Source organism: Carassius gibelio, chromosome A12, assembly GCF_023724105.1.
Source record: "Carassius gibelio isolate Cgi1373 ecotype wild population from Czech Republic chromosome A12, carGib1.2-hapl.c, whole genome shotgun sequence".
Classification (NCBI taxonomy): Eukaryota; Metazoa; Chordata; class Actinopteri; order Cypriniformes; family Cyprinidae; genus Carassius; species Carassius gibelio.
The window spans coordinates 12,491,102-12,506,221 of NC_068382.1; the positions used below are offsets into that span (position 1 = coordinate 12,491,102).

General features: G+C 35.9%; 1 protein-coding gene across 1 annotated transcript in view; it reads right to left on the reverse strand.

The window, feature by feature from the left end:
- The window catches only part of cpped1 (calcineurin-like phosphoesterase domain containing 1), a 46,840-nt gene that overhangs the window by 17,949 nt on the left and 13,771 nt on the right, over nt 1-15,120 (reverse strand). Inside the window, exon 3 of the mRNA XM_052611216.1 lies at nt 12,183-12,605. Coding sequence (XP_052467176.1) covers nt 12,183-12,605 — 423 coding nt within the window. The remainder of the gene's footprint in view (nt 1-12,182; nt 12,606-15,120) is intronic.

Sequence of the window (15,120 nt, forward strand, 5' to 3'; positions counted from 1 at the left end):
TATTAGGCATGTTTTCTTTTACAGATGAAATGCGCCAAAAAAGAGTTTTAACTCAAACTGTTTTAACTCAAAGTCGAAAATTATGAAATACCCATGAGAAATATCAAACACAAATGCAATACAGAAATGGATAAATTAAGACTTGACCATTGTACAAAAATGCTGTCTGGGTCATGAGGTCAGAAAAGAAGAAGAAAAAAAACAGGTCAAGAAGAATTGACAAAAATAATTGCAAAATAATTAGGAATTAATGTGAAGATTAATTTTTAGTCAATTCTGCAAGACAGCCTTTCAGTAAAGGAGGTGGAATAAAAATTAGCTCCTAAATCTTAATCCCGGATTCAGGAAAATATATTCCTCAAACCATCGGACAAGAGGAGGTGGTGCTGGTCCTTCACGAGTCATTATAATCTGTTCATAAAGCCTATATATAAAGTCTTAATATATAGTATTTCACAATACTTCATGGTATTCTAATTAAATCATTTTTTGGAATCTTAGATCTCTCAGAAGCTGACACATTGTAATTCTGAGACTCCAGGAAAGTGGCAGTTCTGTAAAATGTTGGCGCTGGAGACTAAATGCTCCCTGATAGTTTCACACCTAATTCACTTAACACACACACACACACACACACACATTACCCACAGTGACAGAGGGACAGAGTGATATCAGATGTATGATAGTTTTTTAATTTTCTATCATCCATATAGTGTTGTATAGTCATGAAACTATGCATATTTCACATATTTCCTATGTGTACATTTTTTTGAAGTGTTTAGAAGCTGCACTTAAAAAAAATAAAATAAAAGACATTTACTGGTTACTTTTTTACTGTTATTTCAAAAAATCACCACGACAAAACCATTCAAGCTATTCAAAATTCATTCGTACCTGTTCTGTAAGATACATTCTTTAAACAGTGGTAAAAGAGGATGTGGTGCTGATCCTTCAAGAGTCACTCAAAACGTATCTGTCCATAAAGCCTATAAAGAATTATTCTTAATATACAGTTCACAATACTTCAGCTTGTTATTCTAATTAAGTGAGGGCCATTTTATCAGTAAAATACATAAAATACATATTATTTTTCTTTGAAAGACTTCTATAAATGATTTAAATCATACTTGTTTCTACAATAATTATTTAAAAGTGATCCTATAGCTCCATCTGGTGGCCATTATTGGTACTAAGAATTGCCAGCTTGATTTATATGTTATGATAGTTTAATTTTATGCTGGCTCTTGAAAATGATAAAGCTATGAAACTTACTGTGCTTCCTTCAAATGATGACTTCTAGGTATATAAAAAATTATGAAGAGTTGGAATTAAAAATTTTAAAGATATAGTAAAATAACTATGGTATTTTTTTATGTTACTTTAATAAATCTCTATGGCCACACCATTTAAGGTATCCTAAACCCATTCGCAATTTAACATCTTCAGTATATGGCTTCATGTTAAAAAAGTTTGGTGTGAACTACTTGTGTCTTCTTGGAGGAGAATGAATTCATTTACAGGCTGAGTTTATCATAAATCCACAATAACATTTCTGAGTTCTGTATCAATCAGTGTTTTTGTTTGTTTATTTTTATTTTTTTATTTTTCATAGGAAGATAACTGACCCTTTACTCTCCTTTTTAATAAATGAGCTATTTATAGCTGTATTTATAAACTGCTTACTACTGACTATTAATATTGGGACAAGGCTTTATGAAGCATGAACTGACTATTTACTAATGAGTGCAGTTATTATAAAGTGTTATCAATGCATTTGCTAATGTTAACAAATTAGACATTATTTTACAGTGTTATCAAATCCCTTAAATGATTTGTAAGTGTTTTGTAATGATTTTATTGACCTAAAAGCATTTGTGAAAGTTCTGCTTGCATTACAGCTTAGTCTTGATCTGTGAGCTGAACAGATTTACTGTTACATCCATGAGATTATGTAAATTCAAATAAATATCATGTCACAGGATGTCAGAGGTCAGTATCAAATTAGTTTGAAATTATTATTTGCAGCACAAATAAGGTTTTTTAGGATTTTTAAAAATCCCTAAAACTGTCAGAAAAGGATAAGGCCTAAGATTTCTATGTGAGTGGCTAAATTTGTTTGTTTTTATAACTATAATGCATAAACTATGAAACTATACAAAATGTATAAAAAAGTACAAGTTATTCTTTTCCAATGTTTTTTATTTATTTACAATTTTTTTTTTTTTTTTTTTGGGATTTACATTTTTAAAAATTAGCCTATGGCAATCATTCTAAACAGCTTGAATAAAACCTGTCAATATTTATTATAGACCACTATAACTGTGTATAATCTAACAAACGAGTTTATTATGAAAATAAAGTGTGTACACCAGATAAATTGGACGATAAAGAAATTGCTAACAATAGTATAATTACTTATTATTTTTAGTATTAGGTTTTTAGGCGTTTAGATGCAGAAATGGACAAATCAAATGTAAAATCAAATGTAATTGATTTAATTAAATATAGATTAAGTCTTGTTAGAGCAAAATAATAAATAAATACGTACACACATTAAAAAAGCAGCCAAGATGAATGAGTTTTTTATATAGATTAAAATTGAAGACAGAAGCAGCTGGTATATGCGGTCACTTAATATTAAAATCCAGTCGATCCACTTCAGATTTATTTCTCAACAGTTTATGTTCACGTGGCTGTTTTCGTTTATATTAGCCAAGCTATTATGTATTTTGAAATAATCTTGTCCGTGATGTGTTCGTTCTTACGACGAAAGGCAGAATCCTGCAGCTCGAGAGACACATGTTATTCTGCCAGTCGCGCTTTCAAATAGTCTTGCGCACTTAAACGGGTCACAAACACCTGCATTTAGCTCGTGTTGTGTTATAATGGATGTATTGTGTGCATTTATGGCAATAATTTATTTTGAAAAGCTCTTAAACAAGAATAAATTCGTTTGTTTTGAACTTGTGACACTGCGCGCGCTGATCGGAGGCAGTGATTTCAGATAGGCAGCCGCGAATATTTCCACACAAACAGTTCAAAAACATCTGAATTTAGCTCTTGGTGTGCTCTAATTGGTGAATTGTGTGATATCGCTGCAATACTTTATTTTTAATAGCTATAAAACAAGAATAAACTCGTTTTTTTCTGAGCTCATCATTCCACACGCTCCTGCTCAGAGCGGTGATTCATCTCTCGTGTTTCTCACGTATCACTGACCACACATCAATTATTAATGAGCCCTGACCTGATAATAATCATATATGTTGGTTTAGCTTGTCAGTGTGAATTAAATCCAAGTATTTATTTGTATTTTAACCGATTTAAAATCGAAACCAAAAGACAGTCTCCTCCCTTTTTTATTCCGGTAACTGCACCTGTAGGGGCGCTATTTCTCTCAGACAATGGAAGTCTAAGCACACACACTCAAACAGAGGGACAGAGTGATATGAGATGTCTGACAGTTTTTTAATTTTCTGTTATCCATACAGTGTTGTAAAGTCATGAAACTATGCATATTTACTCAGAATAACTTTTTTTCTGTATGAAAAAAGTTTTGAAGTGTTTGGAATTAAAAAATGCAGGAAAATTAATAATTCCATCTTTATTGTCATTTTAAAAAATCCCCACGACAAAACCATCCAAGCTATCCAAAACCCATTCACAATTTAAGTTCCTCAATGTTTTTTCAACATGTACACCAAGTTTGGTGTGTATAGTGTTACTCTCCTCTGAGCAGTATGCATTAATTCACAGCTAAATGTAAAAAACAATCCACATTCAAATCAAAATAGCCGACTTCCTGTTGGTCGTAGCTGATGACTGTGAATTAGAAAGTTGTCCGTCTTGATAAGAACAATTTTTGTACTGAGTTTGGTGTCTGTAGCTAAAACTAACCCCCCCACTTTTGACAAAAGGTGGCGCTATAGAGTGCCTCTTCCACGCCCTCTTATGAAATTTTGCCAGTGTCTAGCTGTCACTAATACTGATATGTGTTCTGAGTTTGATGAAATTCTAAGCATGTTATATGCCTCAAAATCACCTGAGAAGTATTCCAGTTTGACATGTTGCCACGGCAACAATATTTTTAGATATCAATATCCCCCCAGCAGATTTATATCGGCTGTGTTTTAACATTATTCTGATGAAGTTTGAAGCAAATCGAGTAAAAATAAGATGCTGAATTCAAAGCATTTTGAAAATGACACACTTCCTGCTGCCACTTGGTGGCGCTATAACTTTGACTCCTAATAGTCACATATATGCGATCGACATCATACAATGAATAATCTGATGAAGTTTGATTAAAATTAGGAAATGTATGTGGATGGTATTAGACACTTCCTGTTTCTCATTTCTCGCCATAATTTCAAAGCCTCGCCACGAGCAAACCGTTTGAGATATCAAAAATCCCCTGGCAATTTTTCATCCCCAATGTCTTGAGATCATGTTGACCGAGTTTGGTGGCAATCGAGTAAAAAACCTATGACAAGTATTTCAAATTCCAGAGCATGCGCTTTTTACATAACTCTAAATAGCTGACTTCCTGTTGGGCGGAGCCTATGATATGCAATACGAAAGTTGTTCGGCACGATGAGATCTATATGTGTACTGAGTTTCATATTAATACGTGCAAGTATGTGTGAGCTATACATCAACATTTATAACTGTGATCCAGGGGGCGCCGTAGAGCCCCTGTGCCACGCCCAGGTCTCAGCCTCTGCAGGCTCCTTCAGGCCACAGATTCCAAAGTGTGCGCAAATTTTCAAGAGTTTTTGAGTATGTTAAGGACCCCAAAAGCCCCCACAACTTTGACGACAAATATGAATAATAAACCCCAAATAGCCAACTTCCTGTTGGGCGGAGCCTATGATATGCAATACGAAAGTTGTTTGTATTGATGAGTTCTATATGTGTACCGAGTTTCGTATGTCTATGTGCAAGTATGTATGATATATGGCCCTCCATATTCCAGGGGGCGCTGTAGAGCCCCTGTGCCACGCCCGTGTATCAGTCTCTGCCCGGCCCTAATGGCCGCAGGTTCCAATGTGTGTGCCAATTTTCAAGACTTTTTAAGCATGTTAAGGGCCCCAAAAGCCCCCGAAACCTTGAAGAAAAATAATAATAATAAATAATAATAATAATAATAATAATAATAACAAATAATCCTAAGGAAAACAATAGGGCTCTCGCCCTCCAGGCTTGAGCCCTAATTAAAGCTGCAAGCAGCGATGAACGGGCCCTCGCACCCGGGCTCACCGGCAGCGAGTGGCTTTAGTTAATAGGTGAACGGTGAGAAATATGCGTTTAAACTCATAAATATAAGTAGAATATATCAATGTTTATTCCAGCAGGTGGTGCTATCATTTTAATGGAATATTGGCCTTCAGATGTGTTTAGGGAAGGACTCTTATCGAACATGTGAAGTATGGGGAAGATCGAACATTTTATGCCTGAGTTACAACAACTTCTCTTGCTGTGGCGAGACATCAAATTGTGCCAAGGCGTTATGGACACGCCCTTTAACAAAAACTCAAGATCTCCATAATTTAACATTGCACAGGCCTTTAGACTAGACTGACCACAAAAAAATTACACTTCTGTCAAAAGATTTCTAGGAGTAGCTTGTCGCAGCATAAAACATATCACTTCCTGTTGCCAGCAGGTGGCGCTATGACTATAACTGAATATGGGCATGTAGATCTGTTAAGGGCAGAAGTCTTATCTAACATGTGAAGTTTGGGGCAGATTGGACATTGTATGTCTGAGTTACAGCAACTTCCTTTTTCATGGTGAAACATCGTAATTTGTCAGGCCGCCATGGACACGCTCTTTATCGAAACCTCAAGATCTTTGCAATTTAACATTGCAAAGGCCTTTAGATTTAACTGACCAAGTTTGGTGTTGATCGGAATAAATTTCTAGGAGGAGTTCGTTAAAGTACAACCCCTGAAAATGGCAAAAAAAACGCCAATTTTGCAGAGATAATTCTAAATAACCGACTTCCTGTTGGGATTCGGATTTCGTACCAAGAGACTTTTTTGTAGGTATTGGTGTGTTACATGTGTGTACCGATTTTTGTAAATGCACGTGAAACATAGCTCGAGGTGCACTCCGTTGAAAATGTATAGGTGGCGCTATGGAGCCATTTCGCCACACCCAATGGAATATTGGCCTTCAGTTGTGTTCAGGCCAGGACTCTTATCAAACATGTGAAGTTTGGGGAAGATCAGACATTTTATGCCTGAGTTACAAATTTTATTCCCATGGCGAGACATCAAACGTTGTCACGTCGCCAAGGACACACCCTTTATCGAAAACTCAAGATAATCACAATTCAATATCGCAAAGGCCTTTAGATTAAACTGACCATAACACAATTTAGATTTTATTAGATTTCTAGTAGTTCATTGCAGCGTAAGGCATTCACGTCCTGTTGCCAGCAGGTGGCGCTATGACTATAACTAAATTTGGGAATGTTGATCTGTTCAGGTCAGGAGTCTTATCAAACATGTGAAGTTTGGTGCAGATTGGACATTTTATGTCTAAGTTATAGCAACTTCATTTTTCATGGCGAAACATCGAAATTCACCAAGCCGCCACAGACACACCCTCAAACGAAAACTCTAGATCTTCGCAATTTAACATCGCAAAGGCCTTTAGATTACACTGACAAACTTTGGTGTTGATCTGAATAAATCTCTAGGAGGAGTTCGTTAAAGTACAACCCCCGGAAATGGCAAAAATGACAAAATTTCGGATGAGAAAAAAAATAATAACTGACTTCCTGTTGGGATTTGGATTTCGTACCAAGAGACTTTTTTGTAGATATTGGTGTGTTACATGTGTGTACCGATTTTCATACAAGAACGTGAAACGTAGCTCAAGATGCACTTCGTTGAAAATTTATAGGTGGCGCTGTCGAGCCATTTTGCCACACCCACCTTAGCAAACCATTGCATACCTAATATTTTTCCAGCTCTGACGTGTCTGCCAAGTTTCATGACTTTTCGAGAAAGTTTCAGAAAAATAATAATAATAAATATAGCTGCAAGCAGCGATGGCGGGCTCAAGCCACCAATGCCATCGCCACCCCGGTGGCATCAGGTAAACTGTGCCCAGCGGGCAAATGCATTCACAATATCCCTCTGGCAGTGAGGTTTTAAAGGATATGGCAGTTAAAGGGTTAATCCGAATCATCTAGACTTTAAAATCACATTCACAGAACAAAATATATATATATATATATATATATATATATATATATATATATATATATATATATATATATATATATATATATATAACTTTAGTAACACTTTACAATAAGATTCCATTTATAAACATTATGTTAACATGAACAATATTTATATAGCATTCATTCATGTCAGTTAATATTCCAAACTTAAACATTAAAACATTGTTTTATTGTGATTTTTTTCCAAGCACATTTTACCAATTCCAAACCATATCAATCTTAATAACTACCATTATTTTTTATTTAATCATTTATGAGTGCTATACAATAGTCCAGGAAAGCTGGAAGAGAAAAACAGGTCAAGAAGAACTGACAAAAAGAATTGCAAAATAATTAGGAATTAATGTGAAGATAAATTTTTAGTCAATTCTGCAAGACAGACTTTCAGGAAAGGAGGTGGAATAAAAATGAGCTCCTAAATTTTAATCCTGGATTCTGGAAGATATATTCCTCAAACCATCGAACAAGAGGAGGTGGTGCTGGTCCTTCACGAGTCACTCTAATCTGTTTATTAAGCCTATATATAAAGTCTTAATATATAGTATTTCACAATACTTCATGGTATTCCAATTAAATCATTTTTTGGAATCTTAAGTCTCTCAGAGCCTGACACATTGTAATTCTGAGACTCCAGGAAAGTGGCAGTTCTGTAAAATGTTGGCGCTGGAGACTAAATGCTCCCTGATAGTTTCACACCTAATTCACTTAACACACACACACACACACACACACATTACCGACAGTGGGACTGAGTGACATCAGATGTATGATAGTTTTTTAATTTTCTATCATCCATATAGTGTTGTATAGTCATGAAACTATTGTCATGAGACCAGTCATTCTGAGGAAATATGCCTCAGAATGACTTGTCTTCTATGTGTACATTTTTTTTTTAAGTGTTTAGAAGCTGCACTTTAAAAAAATAAAAAGACATTTACTGGTTCCTTTTTTACTATTATTTCAAAAAATCACCACGACAAAACCATTCAAGCTATCCAAAATTCATTCACACCTGTTCTGTAAGATTAATTCTTTAAACAGTGGTAAAAGAGGATGTGGTGCTGAACCTTCAAGAGTCACTCAAAACGTATCTGTCCATAAAGCCTATAAAGAATTATTCTTAATATACGGTTCACAATACTTCAGCTTGTTATTCTAATTAAGTGAGGATCATTTTATCAGTAAAATTCCTAAAATACATATTATTTTATTTGAAAGATTTCTATAAATGATTTAAATCATACTCGTTTCTACAATAAATATTTAAAAGTAATCCTATAGCTCCATCTGGTGGCCATTATTGGTACTAAGAATTGCAAGCTTGATTTATAAGTTATGATAGTTTTAATTTTATGCTGGCTCTTGAAAATGATAAAGCTATGAAACTTACTGTGCTTCCTTCAAATGAGGACTTCTACTTATATAAAAAATTATGAAGAGTTAGAATGAAAAATTTTAAAGATATAGTAAAATAATTATTGTATTTTTTATGTTACTTTAATAAATCTCTATGGCAACACCATTTAAGCTATCCTAAACCCATTCACAATTTAACATCTCAGTATATTGGCTTCATGTTGAAAAAGGAGTATGGAGTAGTATGAGGAGGAGTATGAATTCATTTACAGGCTGATTTTATCATAAATCCACAATAAAATTTCTGAGTTCTGTATCAATCTGTGTTGTTGTTTGTTTATTTTTATCTTTTATTTTTCATAGGAAGATAACTGACCCTTTACTCTCCTTTTTAATAAATGTGCTTATAAACCAAGGACAAGCTATTTATAGCTGTATTTATGAACTGCTTACTCCTGACTATTAATATTGGGACAAGGCTTTATAAAGCATGAACTGACTATTTACTAATGAGTGCAGTTATTATAGTGTTATCAATGCATTTGCTAATGTTAACAAATTAGACATTATTTTACAGTGTTATCAAATCCTTAAATGACTCATAAGCATTTGTGAAAGTTCTGCTTGCATTACAGCTTAGTATTGATCTGTGAGCTGAACAGATTTACTGTTACATCCATGAGATTATGTAAATTAAAATAAATATAATGTCACAGGATGTCATAGGTCAGTATCAAATGAGTTTTAAATTATTATTTGCAGCACAAATAAGGTTTTTTTAGGATTTTTAAAAATCCCTAAAACTGTCAGAAAAAGGTTAAGGCCTAAGCTATTTCTATGTGAGTGGCTAATTTTATTTTTGTTTTTATAATTGTAATACACAAACTATGAAATTATACAAAATGTATAAAAAGATAAATAAATAAATACGCACACATTAAAAAAGCAGCCAAGTCGAATGAGTTTCCTTTTTTTATATAGATTAAAATTGAAGACAGAAGCAAGTGGTAAATGTGGTCACTTTAATATTCAAATCCAGTAGATCCAGTTTATGTTCACGTGGCTGTTTTCGTTTATAGTCGCCAAGCTATTATGTATTTTGAAATAATCTTGTCCGTGATGTGTTCGTTCGTACGACGAAAGACAGAATCCTGCAGCTCCAGAGATATATGTTATTCTGCCAGTCGCGCTTTCAAATAGTCTTGCACACTTAAACAGGTCACAAACACCTGCATTTAGCTCTTGTTGTGTTACAATGGGTTTATTGTGTGCATTTGTGGTAATATTTTATTTAAAAAAGCTCTTAAACAAGAATAAATTCGTTTGTTTTGAGCTGGACACTGTACGCGCTGATCGGAGGCGGTGATTTCAGATAGGCAGCTGCAAATATTTCATTTTCACACAAACAGTTCAAAAACATCTTAATTTAGCTCTTGGTGTGTTCTAATTGGTTGATTGTGTGATATCGCTGTAATAATTTATTTTTAAAAGCTTTAAAACAGGAATAAATTCGTTTTCTCTGAGCTCTTTACTCCAGACGCTCGTGATCACAGCGGTGATTCATCTCTCCTATTTCTCACATATCTCTGGCCAGAAATAATTTATCCATGAGCCCTGAACCGGTAATAATCAGATATGTTGGTTTAGCTTGTCAGTGTGAATTAAATCTAAGTATTTGTTTGTATTTTTAACCGATTTAAAAGTGAAAGTAAAAGTCCGGGAATTGAACCTGTAGGGGCGCTATTTCTCTCAGACAACGGAAGTCTGAAGCACATATACTCAAACAGAGGGACAGAGTGAGATGAGATGTCTGACAGTTTTTTAATTTTCTGTTATCCATACAGTGTTGTAAAGTCGTGAAACTATGCATATTTCCTCAGAATGACTTTTTCATCTGTATGAAAAAATTCTTTGACGTGTTTGGAAGCTGCAATTTAAAAATACAATAATGATTCCCTTTGTAAGGTCATTTAAAAAAATCACCACGGCAAAACCATTCAAGCTATCCAAAATCCATTCACAATTTAAGTTCCTATCAGAAATACTGATGTGTGTTCAGAGTTTTGTGAAATTCTAAGTATGTTATTTGCCTCAAAATCACCTGAGAAGTATTCCAGTTTGACATGTTGCCACGGCAACAATTTTTTAGATATCAATATCCCCCTTGCAGATTTATATCAGCTGTGTTTTAACATTATTCTGATGAAGTTTGAAGCAAATCGAGTAATAATAAGATGCTGAATTCAAATCATTTTGAAAATGACACACTTCCTTCTGCCAGTTGGTGGCGCTATAACTTTGACTCCTAATAGTCACATATATGCGATCGACATCATACAACGAATAATCTGATGAAGTTTGATTAATATCAGGAACTGTATGTGGACGGTATTAGACATTTCCTGTTTCTCATTTCTCGCCATAATTTCAACGCCTCGCCACGAGCAAACCGTTCGAGATATCAAAAATCCCCTGGCAATTTTTCATCCCCAGTGTCTTGAGATCATGTTGACCGAGTTTGGCGGCAATCGAGAAAAAAACCTATGACAAGTATTTCAAATTCCAGAGCATGCGCTTTTTACATAACTCTAAATAGCTGACTTCCTGTTGGGTGGAGCCTATGACATGCAATACGAAAGTTGTTCGGCACGATGAGATCTATATGTGTACTGAGTTTCATATGAATATGTGCAAGTATGTGTGAGCTATACATCAACATTTATGACTGTGTTCCAGGGGGCGCCATAGAGCCCCTGTGCCACGCCCGGGTCCCAGCCTCTGCAGGCTCCTAAAGGCCACAGATTCCAAAGTGTGCGCAAATTTTCAAGAGTTTTTGAGTATGTTAAGGACCCCCAAAGCCCCCACAACTTTGACGAAAAATTTGAATACTAAACCTTAAATAGCCAACTTCCTGTTGGGCGGAGCCTATGATATGCAATACAAAAGTTGTTTGGATTGATGAGATTTATATGTGTACCGAGTTTCATACGTCTACGAGCAAGAATGTATGATATATGGCCCTCCATATTCCAGGGGGCGCTGTAGAGCCCCTGTGCCACGCCCGTGTATCAGTCTCTGCCCGGCCCTAATGGCCGCAGGTTCCAATCTGTGTGCCAATTTTCAAGACTTTTTAAGCACGTTAAGGGCCCCAAAAGCCCCCGAGACGTTGGAAAAAAAAAATAATAATAATAATAATAATAATAATAATAATAATAATAAAAAATAATCCTAAGGAAAACAATAGGCCTCTCGCCCTTTGGGCTTGAGCCCTAATAATAATAATAATAATAAACAACACAGAAACAAGAGGGTCCTCACACCATCGGTGCTCGGGCCCTAATAATAATAATAAACGAAGCAGATACAATAGGGTCCTCACACCTTCGGTGCTCGGGCCCTAATAAAAAAAAATTAATGTTGGAAAAATATTTGTATTACTATTTACCATAATTTTGGGGAAAAGGCTAAACAAAATTCTGATGATATGGCACTCCTAAAGACAGATTGTTCTTCGATACTTTACAACATTGACTTTTCGATGTGTAAAGCTCAAGTGCTTTCTTCTCACCTGCTTGTTTGAATCTCTGGATCAAGCGCTCTCTGATGCCCTTCTGCAGGTTGAAGTAGTCATCCTCTTCATCAGGTTTATTGAGGAAGAGTGGAATGTGCTGGAAGACAAGCACGTGACGGGAGGGGGTCTGGGTGGCTCTTTGCAGCTGACTCTCCAGCCAGACCTCATGGGCCTCCATTAACTCAGGGCAGCCTGATGAGTCGAAGAAGAACTGAGAGTTCAACACCAAACACAAAACCCCACCCACCCAAAAACTAAAGTAATCATCGCCCCAGTCACGGCAGAACTGCTCTATGCTCTCTGGAGTGGGTGTGTTGCCGAGATCATGGTTGCCACTGACGAACACTAGAGGAATGTCGGGGTCACTTCCTCTCAGTGCTTCTTTGAGGTCCTTAACCTGTTCTTCTCTGAATGGACATCCTGAAAAATAAAGAGAGATTTTTCTTGGTTGAAAAGCCTAATTTAAGCAAGTATTGTATATGTTTTAGTACAGTATTGTTCAAAATAATAGCAGTACAATGTGACTAACCAGAATAATCAAGGTTTTTCGTATATTTTTTTATTGCTACGTGGCAAACAAGTTACCAGTAGGTTCAGTAGATTCTCAGAAAACAAATGAGACCCAGCATTCATGATATGCACGCTCTTAAGGCTGTGCAATTGGGCAATTAGTTGAATTAGTTGAAAGGGGTGTGTTCAAAAAAATAGCAGTGTGGCATTCAATCACTGAGGTCATCAATTTTGTGAAGAAACAGGTGTGAATCAGGTGGCCCCTATTTAAGGATGAAGCCAACACTTGTTGAACATGCATTTGAAAGCTGAGGAAAATGGGTCGTTCAAGACATTGTTCAGAAGAACAGCGTACTTTGATTAAAAAGTTGATTAGAGAGGGGAAAACCTATAAAGAGGTGCAAAAAATGATAGGCTGTTCAGCTAAAATGATCTCCAATGCCTTAAAATGGAGAGCAAAACCAGAGAGACGTGGAAGAAAACGGAAGACAACCATCAAAATGGATAGAAGAATAACCAGAATGGCAAAGGCTCAGCCAATGATCACCTCCAGGATGATCAAAGACAGTCTGGAGTTACCTGTAAGTACTGTGACAGTTAGAAGACGTCTGTGTGAAGCTAATCTATTTTCAAGAATCCCCCGCAAAGTCCCTCTGTTAAAAAAAAGGCATGTGCAGAAGAGGTTACAATTTGCCAAAGAACACATCAACTGGCCTAAAGAGAAATGGAGGAACATTTTGTGGACTGATGAGAGTAAAATTGTTATTTTTGGGTCCAAGGGCCACAGGCAGTTTGTGAGACGACCCCCAAACTCTGAATTCAAGCCACAGTACACAGTGAAGACAGTGAAGCATGGAGGTGCAAGCATCATGATATGGGCATGTTTCTCCTACTATGGTGTTGGGCCTATTTATTGCATACCAGGGATCATGGATCAGTTTGCATATGTTAAAATACTTGAAGAGGTCATGTTGCCCTATGCTGAAGAGGACATGCCCTTGAAATGGTTGTTTCAACAAGACAATGACCCAAAACACACTAGTAAACGGGCAAAGTCTTGGTTCCAAACCAACAAAATTAATGTTATGGAGTGGCCAGCCCAATCTCCAGACCTTAATCCAATTGAAAACTTGTGGGGTGATATCAAAAATGCTGTTTCTGAAGCAAAACCAAGAAATGTGAATGAATTGTGGAATGTTGTTAAAGAATCATGGAGTGGAATAACAGCTGAGAGGTGCCACAAGTTGGTTGACTCCATGCCACCCAGATGTCAAGCAGTTTTAAAAAACTGTGGTCATACAACTAAATATTAGTTTAGTGATTCACAGGATTGCTAAATCCCAGAAAAAAAAAATATTTGTACAAAATAGTTTTGAGTTTGTACAGTCAAAGGTAGACACTGCTATTTTTTTGAACACACCCCTTTCAACTAATTGCCCAATTGCACAGCCTTAAGAGCGTGCATATCATGAATGCTGGGTCTTGTTTGTTTTCTGACAATCTACTGAACCTACTGGTAACTTGTTTGCCACGTAGCAATAAAAAATATACTAAAAACCTTGATTATTCTGGTTAGTCACATTGTACTGCTATTATTTTGAACAATACTGTATGTCAATAAAATAACACCTGCAACCAAATTGAATTGTTTAATGAGCTCCATTTCTTAAAACAGGATATTCAGGATATTTGGCACTTGGTTTTACGCAGAGCAAAATTACATATATTTTCATTTGACATTTTTTATATATTTCCACACATTATCCCAAACATATATTTATTTTTTCTTCTCTGGAATAACATGCACAGATGATTTGTGGATAACAGGAGCAAAAAAAAAAAAAAAACTACAGTTAAATCCTCTGGAGCAATATTGAGCACAGCAGCTATGAACACAGCTGGAACAGTCGGCTTTCAGTGGAAAACAAGATACAGCACCAGACATGTGCTAGTATATAAATACTATCTTCAATGGCTCTCTCAATCTTCAAAAGAATACTGAAGTATGCAATATGTGGAGGATTCAGAGTAAAGTTTCTGTTTCTCACAGAAGATAGGAAAGCATCCAGTCTAACCACATTTCTCTAAAGTAAAGGCAGACTGTCAAGCGATGAGTTCTGAAGCTTGTTAATAACAGCCTTAGGTTAGCTCTAATATGACAAGTAGGGCATCTTGCTAATTGCCTGCTGTGAATTTGAAACTCAATGAGTAGCGGAGCTGAAATTAGAGCTGGCATTAGTGACTGTGGTGTTGTGAATGCTAGACAAAGAAATCTAAACCAACAGACCATGATTCTAATCTATGGAGAGAATTAACTGCCTTTGCAACACCTTACTCAAGCAACCCTCTACAATGCAAGCAAATCACTCACATATGTAACCAAATCTAAAGAATGCCTGTCAATAGCCACTGAGTTCGAGCCATG